General features: G+C 35.1%; 2 protein-coding genes across 2 annotated transcripts; both read left to right on the plus strand.

The window, feature by feature from the left end:
- The first annotated feature begins 2,243 nt into the window (after nucleotides 1-2,243).
- LOC133311005 (B3 domain-containing protein At3g25182-like) lies at nucleotides 2,244-3,065 on the plus strand. Its single transcript, XM_061512008.1, has one exon. The coding sequence runs from the start codon at nucleotides 2,244-2,246 to the stop codon at nucleotides 3,063-3,065; it is 822 nt and encodes a 273-aa protein (XP_061367992.1).
- Nucleotides 3,066-6,558: 3,493 nt separating this feature from the next.
- LOC133311006 (B3 domain-containing protein At3g25182-like) lies at nucleotides 6,559-7,068 on the plus strand. Its single transcript, XM_061512009.1, has one exon. The coding sequence runs from the start codon at nucleotides 6,559-6,561 to the stop codon at nucleotides 7,066-7,068; it is 510 nt and encodes a 169-aa protein (XP_061367993.1).
- Nucleotides 7,069-16,369: the final 9,301 nt, after the last annotated feature.

Raw genomic sequence — 16,369 nt, forward strand, 5'->3', positions numbered from 1 at the left:
TTAAAATCATCCTCTTTGTTTGTTATCTTATAATTCCATAAAATTAATTCAAGTATATAGACCAAATTAAAATAAGTTTGATTTTTTTTATTTTTTTTTGGTAAAACAAAATAAGTTTGATTTATAAAGACTACAAGTATATTTTAACCTTTATTATAGTTAGTTGACATTTTGATGTAATAGTGTTGGATATTAGTAGATAAGGTGTACATGAAAAAAATAGGTAAAATGATCTATTCATTTTAAGAAAATACAAGTGTTATGTAATAGGAAAAATATCCACTTTCCTACTGACTCAATATAGCGTGAGATCCACTTCAATTTTTTTGTTTTTCTTCTGTACAATAAAGCCCACAGCGTTTTTATGTCTGTAACATGACACAAATGGTGTCATGCTTCATGACAAACGATTATCCCTTCATTTTATTATATTATCTCGTTGGATCAAATAGTTATTTGAAATCAAAGATTAATCATATTGGTCTCAAAAATGATTAAGATAGGTAGAATATTAATTAATATATAATTTACAAGCAAATAAATAATTGATTCTGTTTAATAATTAATTATCAATAAAATTAGTTCTCTTTTCTCGTGACATGAGATGATATCAATAGACAAAACAAGTGGGTTTTCTTTGAGTTTCAAAGTAACTACAATTTTGACTAGTTGGGTCTATTTTAAATTTCAGACGAATTGACTTTTTCTTGCTAAGAAATTAAAATGGGCCCCCCGATTTTTGTTTAGGATCCAAAATGTACTTTATTCTTTTTTTATAGAGTAAGGATATTGTAACTACTAAAAATTCTTACTACTAACTTACTATCCATCACATCACCATTGGATCAAAGAGAGAGAATGTTAAAAAGTTTTTGAAGAAAGAGAAAATGTTAATCTAATGATGACTAGATAGGTAGTAAGTTGGTAGTGAAAATTTTTAATACTTAGAATATTCGTCCTCTTTTTTATATTAAAAAAAATTAAATAGTTCATTTGTAAATTTTTAAAAATGAAATCCTAAAATTGTTATGTTTAAAGGGTTTTATAATTCTCATTTAACATGAGAATTACAATTTTCCTACACACCCTTCGATTTCCGTACTGACATGGGTCTTACATATACTTTTTTCTAACATATGGGTCCCACATTGAGATTTCAGTTCTCCTTCAACATGAGAATTATAAAACCCATGTTTAAAAGACCATAAAGATATTAAAACTTTTTTCTTAATTAGGGATTAATGATGGAAAAATATACTCTTATGTTATATGAGAGAATTTTTCTCTCCTACACATACATCGATTTCCGTGTTACTTTTTTATTTCTTTTTTCTTTTTCTATAATAAGTGGGTCACACACATAATTATCTCTATTACATGAGAGAATTCTCTCTTATTACATGAGATTAATAAAGCCCATTAATGATATGACTTCGACTTAAAAACATGTTTTGGTTTGGCACTTTGCATCACCCCCTCCTTCCATGCCGGTGAAAACACATTCTAACTGTATATGTGAAAGTATAACATAACAATGACAAAGCCCTTGGATATCTTATTTGAAAGTTATTCGTGGGAATTATTTTTACTAATAACAATTCCTTAACCGAAGTCATAAAATGATAAATGATTAACATTTTGAATGATCAGACTAATATTAAACCAGAAATTACCGTGTGTTAACAGGTACAATTAAAAGCTTATCTCCAACCGTGTTAGTTAGTTACAGTGTTAAACACATTAAAAGCTTATCTTCAAAGGTTTTACTTCCGATCATAGCTTATCTTCTGATCACAGCTTATCTCTCCAGAAGTTCGTTCTACTTTTGATAACGGCTTATCTCTCCAAAATCAAAATTGAAACTCAAGAGCTTCAGAGATTGCATCAGGATTTCCTTAACCGAAGCCATAAAATGATAAATGATAACATCTTTAATAATCAGACTAATAACAGATATAATTAAAAGCTTATCCCCAACGAACCGTGTTAGTTAGTTAGTTACACTTACACATTAAAAGCTTATATTCAAAGATTTTACTCCTGATCATAGCTTATCTACAAATTCGAGAAGTTCTATTTTGATAATGGCTTATCTCCAAATTCAAAATTGAAACTCAAAAAGTGTTTCAGAAAATGCACATTGATTGAACGAGATTCATCAGAAACCCCTGACCTTAATTAACCATAAGAATTCATAGATAAAAACTTTTTACCTTTTTGCTGCTCTGTTTCCTTTAACCATCATGAGCCAGAGGGACAAGAAAACACTTTGGGATTTGATGGCAAATATTTCAGATAGCGAGACACGTCAGAAGATGTCTTGCAAACCCTTTAGGCCTCACTCTTTGGACCTAACACTATCAAGCCTTGCACCACAGTTTTACAATGAAGAAGAATTGGCTCAGATAAAGAGTCTCCATGAACAACTTGATTTGCCACCTGTTAGAACCACAAAGACAGAGAAAGAAAAGGTGACCCCAAATCAAATGCATGAGGACGAAAACGCCACCTCCGTGAATAATAAAAAACCAAGGAAGATGCGTATGCCAAAGAATGCAACACCATCATCATCTTCACCACCATCGTTACTGTTACCGTTACCGCTACTGTTACAGGCTCCACCAATACCACCACCACCACCACCACCACGGGGTCTGCCGATTGAATTCATGAATCGTATCAGAGAATTGAACGGCACTAACATTAAATTTCTGATGACCAAGACGCTTTTCCACACAGATGTCAGCCCTAGTCACAATCGTCTGTCAATGCCTATTAACGAAATTAGGTGTGATTTCCTCACGGAGGCTGAGAATGGAATGTTAGAGGAAAGAGAAGGCGCTAACGGAGGACTTGTTGGTGTTGCAGTGACGGTGTTGGATCCATGTCTCAGAGAATATCCTTTGATATTGAAGAAGTGGAAAATGACGAGTTCCAGCATCTACACTCTCATCAAAAACTGGAATATCATTGTTCCTGAAAATAATTTAGAAAAAGGCCATCAAGTCCACATATGGTCTTTTAGAGTTGATGCCAAATTATATTTTGCTTTAAACAAAGTTTGAAAGCTAGATGTCGCATAGAGACACAGGACAAGTTAGTAGGTTTATAGGCGAAAAAAAAACAGTTCATGGCGATTAGTTAGTAGGTTTACAAGCGCTAACAAAACAAAAAAAACATAGTTCATGGCTTTGTGATTAGTCCGATTCGGAACAGGTTTCGGGATCAAGGCTTTAAACCTCTCTTTCAATTATGGTACTAAGGAATATTTCACATATGCTTTCACATCCACCTACTTCTGCTCAATTCTCCAACACCAACTGAACGATCATCATTTGGTAAAAACTCTTACTTCTTGTTGTAAAGAATCTGTTTGCCTTTTTCTCTTCTCTTCAAGTTTTTTTTTTTTTTTTTGATCCTCTTATCTTCAAGTTTTCCTTCAAAGAATGGCTGCTTTCATTCTATTAATTTATTCTTTAATACAATAATCATATTTCTTGATAACTTTTGTTCAAATATACTCTATCAAGTGATATTAAAATATAGTTTTTCTAACAAGATTTTTTATTGATCAATCTGTATATTTTTATTATTTAAAATTAAGAGAATTTTTTTTTCATTTTCTTACCCTCGTTATACTCAAAATATATTGTCTTTTTTTTCTAATTAGTTATTAAGCTTTATTATTTATTTTTACTATGACCTTCTAATTTTATGTAACTAGAACGTCACTTCGTTCTTATTTATTTATTTAGTTTTCTTTAATTGATTAAAGGGAAAGTAGTTTATCATATTGTAGAAATGACACTGTTTTGTCCTGCTATAGGATCCAGTTCCGTATTCTGACTTTTTAACAGGTCCTAGATCCTGACTCTCTTTTTTTAGTTGAGACTCACGCTTGATTTGTGTGTAGATAAAAAACTCTTGTAATGTGACATGACAAAAAACTAACCCTTGATTAAAATATATATTCATTTTTTATCAGTTCGATAACAATTGGGTTTGGTAATGAGTCTCCAATTTACTATGTATTAAGGGTTAATATGAGCATGAAATTGATTTGAAAGTAATTAAATGTTATGAGAATCATAATTAGATTATTATTTTATTTTCAATAATATTCTCATAAGATTTCTTATATTTTGCAGTAAATTTCAGCTGAATAAAGAGATAAATTGGAGAGATCAAGTAGAGTTGATTTGGATTTCTCAATCATTCAAGATCTTATCAAATCTTTGTTTGAATATTTTTAAGGAAAGTTTTTCATTAAATAAAAAAAGGGAAGATTTGAAGGATTGAATCAAAGATATGATAGGAGATTCTAGTGAAGATTCCATTGAAGATATTATGGGAAATTAAAAGATATGATTCATAAAAATGCATCTCTTGGAAACACAGAGACAAAATTTGACAGATGCAAGCATATTCAGAGGAAGGAGGAGAACACCGGAGTCCAGAGTTAGAGATATCAGAGAGAGAGAGGAGCTTGAAGGAGACTGAGCAATATTGATTCTTCTTCTTCTTCTTCTTCTTTATGATTTCTTTTCTTTCTTTATTTTGTTTAAGCCAGCTATGTCTGGTTCAAAAAGTTTTTATTTTTATTTTTATTTTTATTTTTTCAAGTTCTCAAGTTATGGCTAATAGTTGCCCCAACCAAATCATACAGATTTGGAAAAGGAGCCACGTTCTTTCTAACTAAAAAAAATAGAAAATGTAACTCTGTGATTTTGTTTGACATTGATATACAACTAGTGCATAATTTCAAGAACGGGGATGGTATAGTTTCTATATTTGGTTAAGTAAGCTTGATTTTTGTCGTCAAGAGTTCTTGATAGTTATATATCTCAAAGCAAACTGAAGAACTTTGTATTTTAAAATCAAATTTTACACACCTTGCTCAAAAATGAAATGGATGTGAGCAAGCCGAAAGAAGTGTTTTTTTTGTTGAAAATAAACAAGTGTTTTCTTTTTTACTCACTGTTGAAGCCTTATGTGATTAAGCTCCCAAAACTGAGCTTAAGCGCGCTAAACAATAAGAATTGCAATTTCTCCACTGCCTCATCGTGCTTAAGAGCGACAATCCCCGCTTAAGAGCGATGCAAAATAAAAAGTTTGGTTCAAAAACTTGTTGCGCTCACGGCAAGTGTACCGGTCGTACAATTAATATAATGATTAAATAAGAGATCGTTCCCACGAGGATTATAAATCAAGCACTAATTCACTATTATAACTTAAGTTGGACAATCGAAATTGTATTTGTAACAGAATTTGAATTGAAATTTAAAATATTAAAACTAATTAATATCAAGAATTAAAAACAAGAATTTAAAGATTTGAATTAACTAATAAGAAAGAACGTAGCTAGGGTTTCGATTTTCTTCAATCTCTCTATTACGTCTGAATTCCTTCTTTAAATTAATTGTCCTTAATATCAATCTAATCGATTCTTTCTAATGTATTTAGGGCTCAATCCCTTGTTACCCTTAATCTTTATAATCCTGCAAGAACCCTAGTTCCCCGGTTATTCCCCAAGAAAATAAGCATTAAATTCAAGAATCTAAAGATTACGCAAACCCTATGTCTATCCCTAGAATCACAAGGATTATGACGAAATTATCAGATACAGATCATGCACCAATATTCCTATTGTCATGCATTTTCCTAAGATCAATATATAAGATTCAAGCTCATATAAAGCATTAAGCAAAGATAATTTCATTCATGATAAAAAGGAAAGTTAACGTAAAGAATTGTTCAAGACATAAAAGATTAATTAAATTCCATCTAACCCTAACTACTGAAAGATTTAGTCGGACATAGCAAGATCAAGAACGAAAGAAAATATAAAAGTTTCCCCAAATTTCATGGTTGATTGGTGAATCTTCAATATCTCCAGTGCAAGCTTGATTTTGATTCATCTCCGCCGCTCACGAACATGAACTGTGGATTTATCCACTTTCCCTCTTCCTCCGAGTACCAAGAACTCTTTTAGAATGTGAAAAAGTGATTGATCATGCCTCAAATTGTGTTTTTATTTGCCAGAAATTCGTGCCCTAGATGGATATTTCAAGTGGGCCTAATTAAGTTGGGTTTCTGGGGCGCTTAAGCCTGAATTTGGGGGCTTAAGCCTCCTAAGATTTGCGTGCAGAATTAACGTGGTGCGCTTAAGCGCGCTCTTCGAATCAGAATTTTTCTTCTTGGTAGCGCTTAAGCCCCGAGTTGGGGTTTAAGCTTCCTCAGGCGGTGCGTGGTTGTCGTTGAAGAATCTCCGTTGAAAACCGACATTTGGGGCACGACGGAGGAATCTTGATACCACTAACATGTGTAATTATTGTTAAAATCATCCTCTTTGTTTGTTATCTTATAATTCCATAAAATTAATTCAAGTATATAGACCAAATTAAAATAAGTTTGATTTTTTTTTTTTTTTTTGGTAAAACAAAATAAGTTTGATTTATAAAGACTATAAGTATATTTTAACCTTTATTATATGTTAGTTGACATTTGGATGTAATAATAAAAAATGCCACCTCCGTGAATAATAAAAAACCAAGGAAGATGCGTATGCCAAAGAATGCAACACCATCATCATCTTCATCACCATTGTTACTGTTACCGTCACAAGCTCCACCAATACCACCACCACCACCACGGGATCTGCCGATTGAATTCATGAATCGTATCAGAGAATTGAACGGCACTAACATTAAATTTCTGATGACCAAGACGCTTTTCCACACAGATGTCAGCCCTAGTCACAATCGTCTGTCAATGCCTATTAACGAAATTAGGTGTGATTTCCTCACAGAGGCTGAGAATGGAATGTTGGAGGAAAGAGAAGGCGCTAAAGGAGGACTTGTTGGTGTTGAAGTGACGGTGTTGGATCCATGTCTCAGAGAATATCCTTTGATATTGAAGAAGTGGAAAATGACGAGTTCCAGCATCTACACTCTCATCAAAAACTGGAATATCATTGTTCCTGAAAATAATTTAGAAAAAGGCCATCAAGTCCACATATGGTCTTTTAGAGTTGATGCCAAATTATATTTTGCTTTAAACAAAGTTTGAAAGCTAGATGTCGCATAGAGACACAGGACTAGTTAGTAGGTTTATAGGCGAAATAAAAAAACAGTTCATGGCGATTAGTTAGTAGGTTTACAGGCGGAAACAAAAAAAAAACATAGTTGATGGCTTTGTGATTAGTCTGATTCGAGACAGGTTTCGGGATCAAGGCTTTAAACCTCTCTTTCAATTATGGTACTAAGGAATATTCCACATATGCTTTCACATCCACCTACTTCTGCTCAATTCTCCAAAACCAACTGAACGATCATCATTTCGTAAAAACTCTTACTTCTTGTTGTGAAGAATCTGTTTGCCTTTTTCCCTTCTCTTCAAGTTTTTTTTTTTTTGATAGACCTCTTCTTCTCTTCAAGTTTTCCTTCAAAGAATGCCTACTTTCATTCTATTAATTTATTTTTTAATACAATAATCATATTTCTTGATAACTTTTGTTCAAATATACTCTATCAATATCAAGTGATATTAAAATAGTTTTTCTAGCAAGATTAAATTAATATTTTCATTTTTTATGGATCAATCTGTATACTTTTATTATTTAAAATTAAGAGAAATTTTTTTCATTTTCTTACCCTCGTTATACTCATAATATATTGTCCTTTTTTTTTCTAATTAGTTATTAAGCTTTATTATTTATTTTTACTATGACCTTCTAATTTTATGTAACTAGAACGTCACTTCTTTCTTATTTATTTATTTAGTTTTCTTTAATTGATTAAAGGGAAATTAGTTTATCATATTGTAGAAATGACACTGTTTTGTCCTGCTATAGGATCCGGTTCCGTATTCTGACTTTTTAACAGGTCCTAGATCCTGACTCTCTTTTTTTAGTTGAGACTCACGCTTGATTTGTGTGTAGATAAAAAACTCTTGTAATGTGACATGACAAAAAACTATCCCTTGATTAAAATATATATTTGTTTTTTATCAGTTCGATAACAATTGGGTTTGGTAATGAGTCTCCAATTTACTATGTATTAAGGGTTAATATGAGCATGAAATTGATTTGAAAGTAATTAAATGTTATGAGAATTATAATTAAATTATTATTTTATTTTCAATAATATTCTCATAAGATTTCTTATATTTTGCAGTAAATTTCAGCTGAATAAAGAGATAAATTGGAGAGATCAAGTAGAGTTGATTTGGATTTCTCAATCATTCAAGATCTTATCAAATCTTTGTTTGAATATTTTTAAGGAAAGTTTTCCATTAAATAAAAAAAGGGAAGATTTGAAGGATTGAATCAAAGATATGATAGGAGATTCTAGTGAAGATTCCATTGAAGATATTATGGAAAATTAAAAGATATGATTTCATAAAAATGCATCTCTTGGAAACACAGAGGCAGAATTTGACAGATGCAAGCGTATTCAGAGGAAGAAGGAGAACACCGGAGTCCAGAGATGAAGATATCAGAGAGAGAGAGAGAGAGGAGCTTGAAGTAGACTGAGCAATATTGATTCTTCTTCTTCTTTATGATTTCTTTTTCTTTCTTTATTTTGTTTAAGTCAGCTATGTCTGGCTAGTTTTCTTTGTAGTTAGGAATATGGATCCGACGTGAATCCTTGTTTTTGTTTAATTCTTTTCATTAAACACCTTGATTTGCATGCTTAAGTTCTTGTATGATCTGGCCAATTATCTAGGGATAAAGAGGGTTAAGGTTCACAAATAGACATATTGGGATCTTGAACTAGACAGGGGTAGAACACAAATTCTTGCATGATCTAGACATAGGCTTGTAGGAATTGCAAACTTTTATAATTCATCGCGCTTAAGGCTTAATCTAAAAGGGATTTCTAAGACATTAGGATTCTGATTGGGTTAAAGGGATAGAGAACTAAGACATTATGGTTTAACCAATTAATTTTTAGATGATGAATTATTTGAAATAATTGAGATAGAATATTATTGAATTATAGTTAAACCAATTAAGGGGGATCAGAGGTGAAGTAAACCTAACTGCATTTTTATTCATAATTTCAATTTAACCAATTTTTAATTAAATAATAGTTACCTGCGAAATTACTTTTGAATTGTCTAACTTAAATAAAAACGGCAAAACTATTGCTTGAATTTAGTCATCGTGGGAACGATATTTTTACTTAATGACTTTATTACTTGTACGACAGGTATACTTGCCGTGTTCGCAACATTTGGACCATTCAATATTAAGCCTGATCTATTGGTTGTTTAGGTATTTGGTGCTATATATGAGATGGAGTTTTCCCGAGATGCTATGCAAGAATGGATGTCTTGAAGCTGGATCTCTTAATTGTTTAGGGCGATTGGGGATTTCAATGCTTAGCTGGAGTTTTCTCGCTTCTCCGTCATATCAGCTGATGTGGAAATTGAAAAAAAAAAGTAACTTTTCATTTTATATCATAGTATATAGTGTTAAAAATTAAAAGGATATAACTTATATTATTTAAAAGGAAAAATAATAAAGCTTTTATTTATATAGCAGTTTAGCATCCTTGATTATGTCGTCTTAATATAGAAACAGTGCATAGAGGTGGCTCTTGGAGACTATTTCGTGTGCGCAATATTTATTTGTGGACTATATCTTGTAGATGTTGCTAGTAGTAGTCTATCCCTTAACTATTGGCTATTAGGATGGTTATAGACTTCTAAACTGCTAATGTTGTGCGTCAATATTCCAACAAAATTGACAATGTACGCAGGATGATAGCTTTGAAGTCTTTAGTTATTGGGTCATTTTGAACTTTTATGGATTGGGCCTCATATCTGGTATGAGATAGGTCTAGATGAGTTTTAAATAAAAATTCTAGCATTTTTTATCTTTTGAAGTAAAAAATAACAACTTATTAATGAGTCTTTTTTTTGTTGTAATTTATAGTATATAAAAGCTGAAACGCAAGTTGTAATTTATTTTTCTGCCTGTGCAATGGTATATCTACTTTTAATTATTTGACACATTCACTACGTAGTACGTACCCTGAGTTGTAAATATAAACCTCAATGCTTGTATATATTTATGAGAAAAGTATTTTTTTTAATTTAAAGTACACAATTGTTTTCCTCAATGCTTGTAAATATTTTTCGTCGATAAATTCTGTCGGTATTTGAGACTTTTATAATAATGTCACATTTAAAAAAATTCACATTTATGTTGTTTTCACATTTTAATGCTAAGGGTAGATAAATATTTTTTAATAATTCCCTCTTAAACCCCCCCCAATTTGGGGGAAATTTAATTTTAAGAAGAATGAGGGTTTTGGAGGGTATAATATAAATCTCCAATTTTTTCCTCTCATTTTTTTTAACTCACAAACAAGAGAAGAGCTTACTAAAACTCTCTCTATCCTTTCCTTCCCCTCCTAAAACCAACTTCCAAACAAAGCCTTAGTCAAATTTTGTGGCTTATTTTTGCGGCCCATCAAAATGGTCTTCTATTTCTATCCGAAGCACAAATTAAGTTAACATGCTAAGGTATATTAATTGGAAAAATAAATTTTATACTTCTAATTTAAAGTTTTAACATTTGAAAGTTCTTTTTAAAGATAAAGAGTACAAATTCCCAAACACAAATTAAAACTACATAGGATTCAACATATGAAATCTAGAATCTCCTAGTATATTTGTGGTAAACATAGTTTATCTCTCGAGACATGTTGTGACGCATGTGGAGTCATTCACCCTTAGCAATGGCATTGCTCGCAAACAAGTCTGCGCAACAGTTTCCATGCTCGATTCCTGATTATTACATATGTCTTTTGAGCTTCATTATAATTCTTGATAATCATGAAGATCAATAGAATGAAATCTCCTTCCACAGGCATATTCATACTAATAGGTTGATAGGATAGCGAATCCTATTCAGCAATCTCAACGAAGGATCAGAAGATCAGAGAGAAAGAAATTGAAGAAAGAACAATGCAGTATCTGTATATTTCAATGAATCAACCAAAAGTTTCCCCAATTCGTATCTATAGGACACGTTTACTTCACACTCTGTAACTGACTCTAACAAACAACACGTAAGCTTAAAATGATAAAAGGCCCAATACATGTGGGTCAGGAAATGCCTAAACAGATGGCATAATATGATAATGCCTAACACAGATGGCACAGTAAGGACCAACCAACATATAATGGTGAACTATCTTGGGCTGATTACACAATGTAATCCTTGGCCCAAGATGGGGCTCCAGCCCTTCTCTTTAGTCTAGGACTCTCCCACGTAACATTGCCTCCTGGTGCAAAAAGGACCTTGTCCTCAAGGTTCATGGGTGGCAACGAAAATTCAGGGTAGAACTTGAGAAGATCCTCTTCATACTCCCAAGTAGCATCTTCAGGAGGAGAGCTTGTCCACTGTATCAGCCACTGTTTGCGAACGACCTGCCCCTCTTGCAGCATCCGGGTCATGACAGCAGCTAAAGGCACCTGGACAGGGTGATTCTCCTTAGTAAGTGCGGGTAAGGGAACAACAATAGTAGAACTATTTCCCTTGAATGGTTTAAGGACAGAAATGTGGAAAGAAGAATGAATACGGCAACTGGCAGGCAATCCTACTTGGTAGGCCACAGGACTCAAAACCCGAGTAATAGGATAGGGACCAAAGTACCTCTTAGAGAGTTTTTGGCACCTCCTCCTGGCCAAGGTGAGCTGTCTATAGGGTTGTAATTTTACCAATACCAGATCTCCTACTGAAAAGCTGACATCCTTCCTATGCTTATCAGCTTGAACTTTCATTCTATTTTGAGCACTTTGCAAATGACTCTTAAGGCTCCTCAACAAAGCATCTCGATGGCTTAAGGTGGCATCAACAGCCTCCACCCTTACGGACCCTGGAATATAAGATGGAATCATTAAAGGCACCTTACCATACAATGCCTGAAATGGGGTCATACCAATAGCAGAGTGCACAGCAGTATTATAGTGGTACTCAGCCCACCCTAAATACAAAGCCCACTTATGGTTCTCCTCATGGCAAAAAGCCCGAAGGTACTGCTCTAAGTATCGATTAGTGACTTCGGTTTGCCCATCAGATTGGGGATGATAAGAGGTGCTAGTACGCAGCAAAGTCCCACTGTGTTTGAATAACTGGGTCCAAAAGTGACTTAAAAAAACTAATCCCTATCAGATACAATAGTTTTGGGAAAACCATGCAACTTGATCACAATGTCACAAAATAAGGAAGCCACCTTAGTAGCCGAATAAGGAATGGCTAAAGCACCAAAGTGTGCAAACTTGGTTAAGCGGTCTACCACCACTAGTATAACACTGAATCCTTTAGAACTAGGCAAACCGGTTATAAAATCCATACTCAAGTCCTCATAAACTCCATCAGGAATTGGGAGAGGCTGAAGCAAACCCAAAAGAGGAGAGGTAGTAGTTTTAATCAGTTGAGTACTGCGCAACAAACTCTTGCACATCCCTCCTCATGTGCTTCCAATAAAAAGAAGCAGAAAGCCTTAGAAAGGTCCGGGTGATGCCTGCATGGCCACCTACCAAGGTGGAATGGGCCTCCTGGAGAAGAATTTCCTTCAATGCAGAACCAGTCCCAAGCAGGAATCGATTGTTGTGATATAAAATGCCATTTCTATCATTAATGCCAGACTCCACCAACTCATTATTTTGCAACTTCAATCGAATTTCCTTCAACTCAGAATCAGTCAAATTTTCATCTCGAATCTGATCAATCAAGGAGAAAGAGACTTCAGACAAAAGAGTCAAATGCAAACCTGTATCATCCTCATCAAAGCATCGAGAAAGGGAATCAGCAACCACATTAGTTGAACCCGGTTTATACTCAATGGTGAAGTCATATCCCATGAGCTTATAGGCATATTTCTGTTGTTCATTAGTCTGCACAGTTTGAGTGAGGTTCTCCTTCAAGCTTCGATGATCAGTACGAATGATGAACTTTGACCCTAGCAAGTAGTGCCTCCATTTTTTAACAGCCTCAGTTAAGGCATATAACTCCCTAACATATGTAGAAGCAACCTTCATCCTTGGTCCAAGCTTTTTGCTAAAAAAAGAAATAGGATGATTTTGTTGCTGAAGTACAGCACCTATCCCCATAGCAGAAGCATCCGTCTCCACAACAAAAGAGGAAGAAAAATATGGTAAAATGAGGACTGGAGTTTCGGCCATTGCAGCCTTGAGTAAAGCAAAAGCCTGAGCAGCTCCCTCTGTCCAAAAAAATGCCTCCTTCTTCAGCATGTCAGTCAATGGAGAAGCAATAGCAGCATATTGCTTAATGAACCTACGATAATAGCCTGTGAGACCAATAAATCCTCTTAACTGCTTGAGTGTCTTAGGTTGTGGCCAATCCTGCATTGCAGCAATCTTTTTGGGGTCAGCCTTAACACCAGAACCTGACACCAAGTGACCTAAGTACTCCACTTCTGCCAATGCAAAAGCACACTTACTCAGCTTGACCATGAAAAGATTAGCCTGCAAACAACTCAGAGTCAATCTCAAGTGATGATAATGATCCTCAAGTGATCCACTGTAAATAAGGATGTCATCAAAGAAGACTATGATGAACTTACGAAGATGAGGTTTAAACATGTGGTTCATTGCCGCCTGGAAGGTAGAAGGTGCATTGGTCAAGCCAAAAGGCATCACCAAGAACTCATAATGCCCTTCATGAGTCCTAAAGGCAGTTTTAGGTGTATATTCAGGTACTAGTAAAATCTGATGATAACCACTCCTTAAGTCAAGCTTTGTGAACACATGTGCACCTCGAAGTTCATCTAATAATTCATCTATGGTCGGAATGGGAAATCTGTCTCGGATGGTAATATGGTTCAAAGCTCTATAATCAATGCACATTCTCCAAGAATTGTCATGCTTTTTGACCAACAATACAGGTGAGGAAAAACGGCTTCTACTCTCTTTAATAAAACTAGAAGCCAATAAATCATGAACTTGCTTCTCAATTTCCCCCTTTTGATGATGAGCATATCTATAAGGGCGCACATTAACTGGGTGAGATCCTTCTATCAAGTGTATGGCATGATCATAACATCTAGAAGGTGGCAGCCCTTGTGGTATCTGAAAAACTGACTGGAATTGAACTAAAATATCCCAAACAGCAATAGGGATTTTGCTTTTCATATCCATAAGCTCAGGTAAGATACCAGGTACCAAGTCCTCTCCCTTCCCCTGAAAAGTCAAGCACTGTTTAACAGCCTTGGTGCCCTGCCCACCAAAAGATTCTCCATGTAGAACCACCCTGTTATTGTGGAACACAAACTCCATGGACAAATCACTATAATCATGGATGACTCTGCCCAACTTGCTTAACCAGGACATTCCCAAGACAATATCAAAACCAGATAATTCAATAACCCACAAATCAACAATGAAACAGTTTCCTTGAATATCCAATGACACACCCAAACATTGACTATCACAGACTAGGAACTCCCCATTACCCAAAAAGACACGCATCTTAGGAACCTTTACAGAGGACAACCGCAACACATCCACTAACTGTTTCTGGACAAAGTTATGAGAACTACCTGAGTCAATAAGGATATCCAAGAATCTGCCATGTAACAGGACCCGAAACTGTAGGGCTCGAGGGTTGGTATCCCCTTTCAACGAGTGTAAGGCAGCATCATGAAGGACTTCTGGAACCAGTTCAGGTTTCCATATAATTTGTTCATCCGATTCATCACCAAATTCATCAAAATCCCCCACCATTAAGAATAATTTGGAAGGGCGTTTGTGACGTGCATTCCACTTCTCATCACAAGTATAGCACAACCTGAGTTCTCTCCGTTTGCGTAATTCCTCATTACTCAACCTCTTATAAGGAACATTAGAGGGCAGAGTAGGCAGAACAGGTTTCTCACTTGGCAAAATGGCAGCCAAAGGTTTGGGTTGCTCAACAGTACAGGAACTTTTGACAAAGCTCTTCTTACTCCCCGAGTTTGGAGAAGTAAAGGAAGATCTCAGTTCCACGAAATGGGCATCATAAGTAATAGCCAGCTGCATGGCTTGGTGTAAAGATGTAGGAGTATGAAGCTGAATAGCACGACGAAGATCAGGTAACAATCCAGAAACAAAAAAACTCATCAGAATGTCATCCGAAAAGTCAGTGACCTGATTGATCAGTGCCTCAAAATTGCGAATGTAATCATTCAAGCTACCAGTCTGAGACAACTTCGACAATACTCCTTCAAATCGGTATAAGCTGTACCACCGAATCGCTGACGAATAGCCAGCTTAAATTGCTCCCAAGATTGAATAGATCCATCATTGAATAACTACTGAAACCAAGGACCAGCCAAACCATCCATGCGCATCCCCGCCAATTTGACCTTAAGCGAATCAGGAACTTGTTGTAAACCAAAATAGAGTTCCGTGCGAAAAATCCAACTATTTAGATTAGAGCCATTGAAAATAGGTAACTCCATTCGAATAGATTTCATAAGAGAACGCGGATCATCAGTACCAAAACGGAACGGTGAAGTACCTCCAGAATCATGACCAGAACCAGAGGGTGCACCATGTGGTCGAGCATTTGCCCCAACCACCGCAGCGTGAATTTCTTGTAATTGAGCATTAAAACTGATAAATTGGTTTTGATGCTCAGTGAAACGTAACTCCACACGAGCTTGCAGATCGTCCAAGCTGCGATCAACACGAAGCTGAAACGCACTGAACTCATCAACCAATTCCTGCACACGCATCGTGAAATCTCTATGAGCTCCAAAGAGATGAAAGCACCAATGATAGGATAGCGAATCCTATTCAGCAATCTCAACGAAGGATCAGAAGATCAGAGAGAAAGAAATTGAAGAAAGAACAACGCAGTATCTGTATATTTCAATGAATCAACCAAAAGTTTCCCCAATTCGTATCTATAGGACACGTTTACTTCACACTCTGTAACTGACTCTAACAAACAACACGTAAGCTTAAAATGATAAAAGGCCCAATACATGTGGGTCAGGAAATGCCTAAACATATGGCATAATATGATAATGCCTAATACAGATGGCACAGTAAGGACCAACCAACATATAATGGTGAACTATCTTGGGCTGATTACACAATGTAATCCTTGGCCCAAGATGGGGCTCCAGCCCTTCTCTTTAGTCTAGGACTCTCCCACGTAACATAGGTACACTCCATAGTACTACATTAATAAGGCTGCATGTGCCAATGAAGTGAGAATACCCTCGTATGCATTGCCCTCGATAGCTTCTTTAAGATTACCCCACATCATGTTGTCTTTCTAAGGTGAAAATTTGTATTTTAGAGAGAATTGTGAGAAATTATAAACGTTGATTAGAAAATTAAGAAA

The sequence above is a fragment of the Gastrolobium bilobum genome, unplaced genomic scaffold, assembly GCF_033153095.1.
Source record: "Gastrolobium bilobum isolate Gb01-03AN ecotype WA unplaced genomic scaffold, APGP_CSIRO_Gbil_v1 utg3218, whole genome shotgun sequence".
Taxonomy (NCBI): domain Eukaryota; kingdom Viridiplantae; phylum Streptophyta; class Magnoliopsida; order Fabales; family Fabaceae; genus Gastrolobium; species Gastrolobium bilobum.

Bases quoted from the DNA above. Each gene is read 5' to 3' on its own strand.
- LOC133311005 (XM_061512008.1), top strand. From the start codon at position 2,244: ATGAGCCAGAGGGACAAGAAAACACTTTGGGATTTGATGGCAAATATT.
- LOC133311006 (XM_061512009.1), top strand. From the start codon at position 6,559: ATGCGTATGCCAAAGAATGCAACACCATCATCATCTTCATCACCATTG.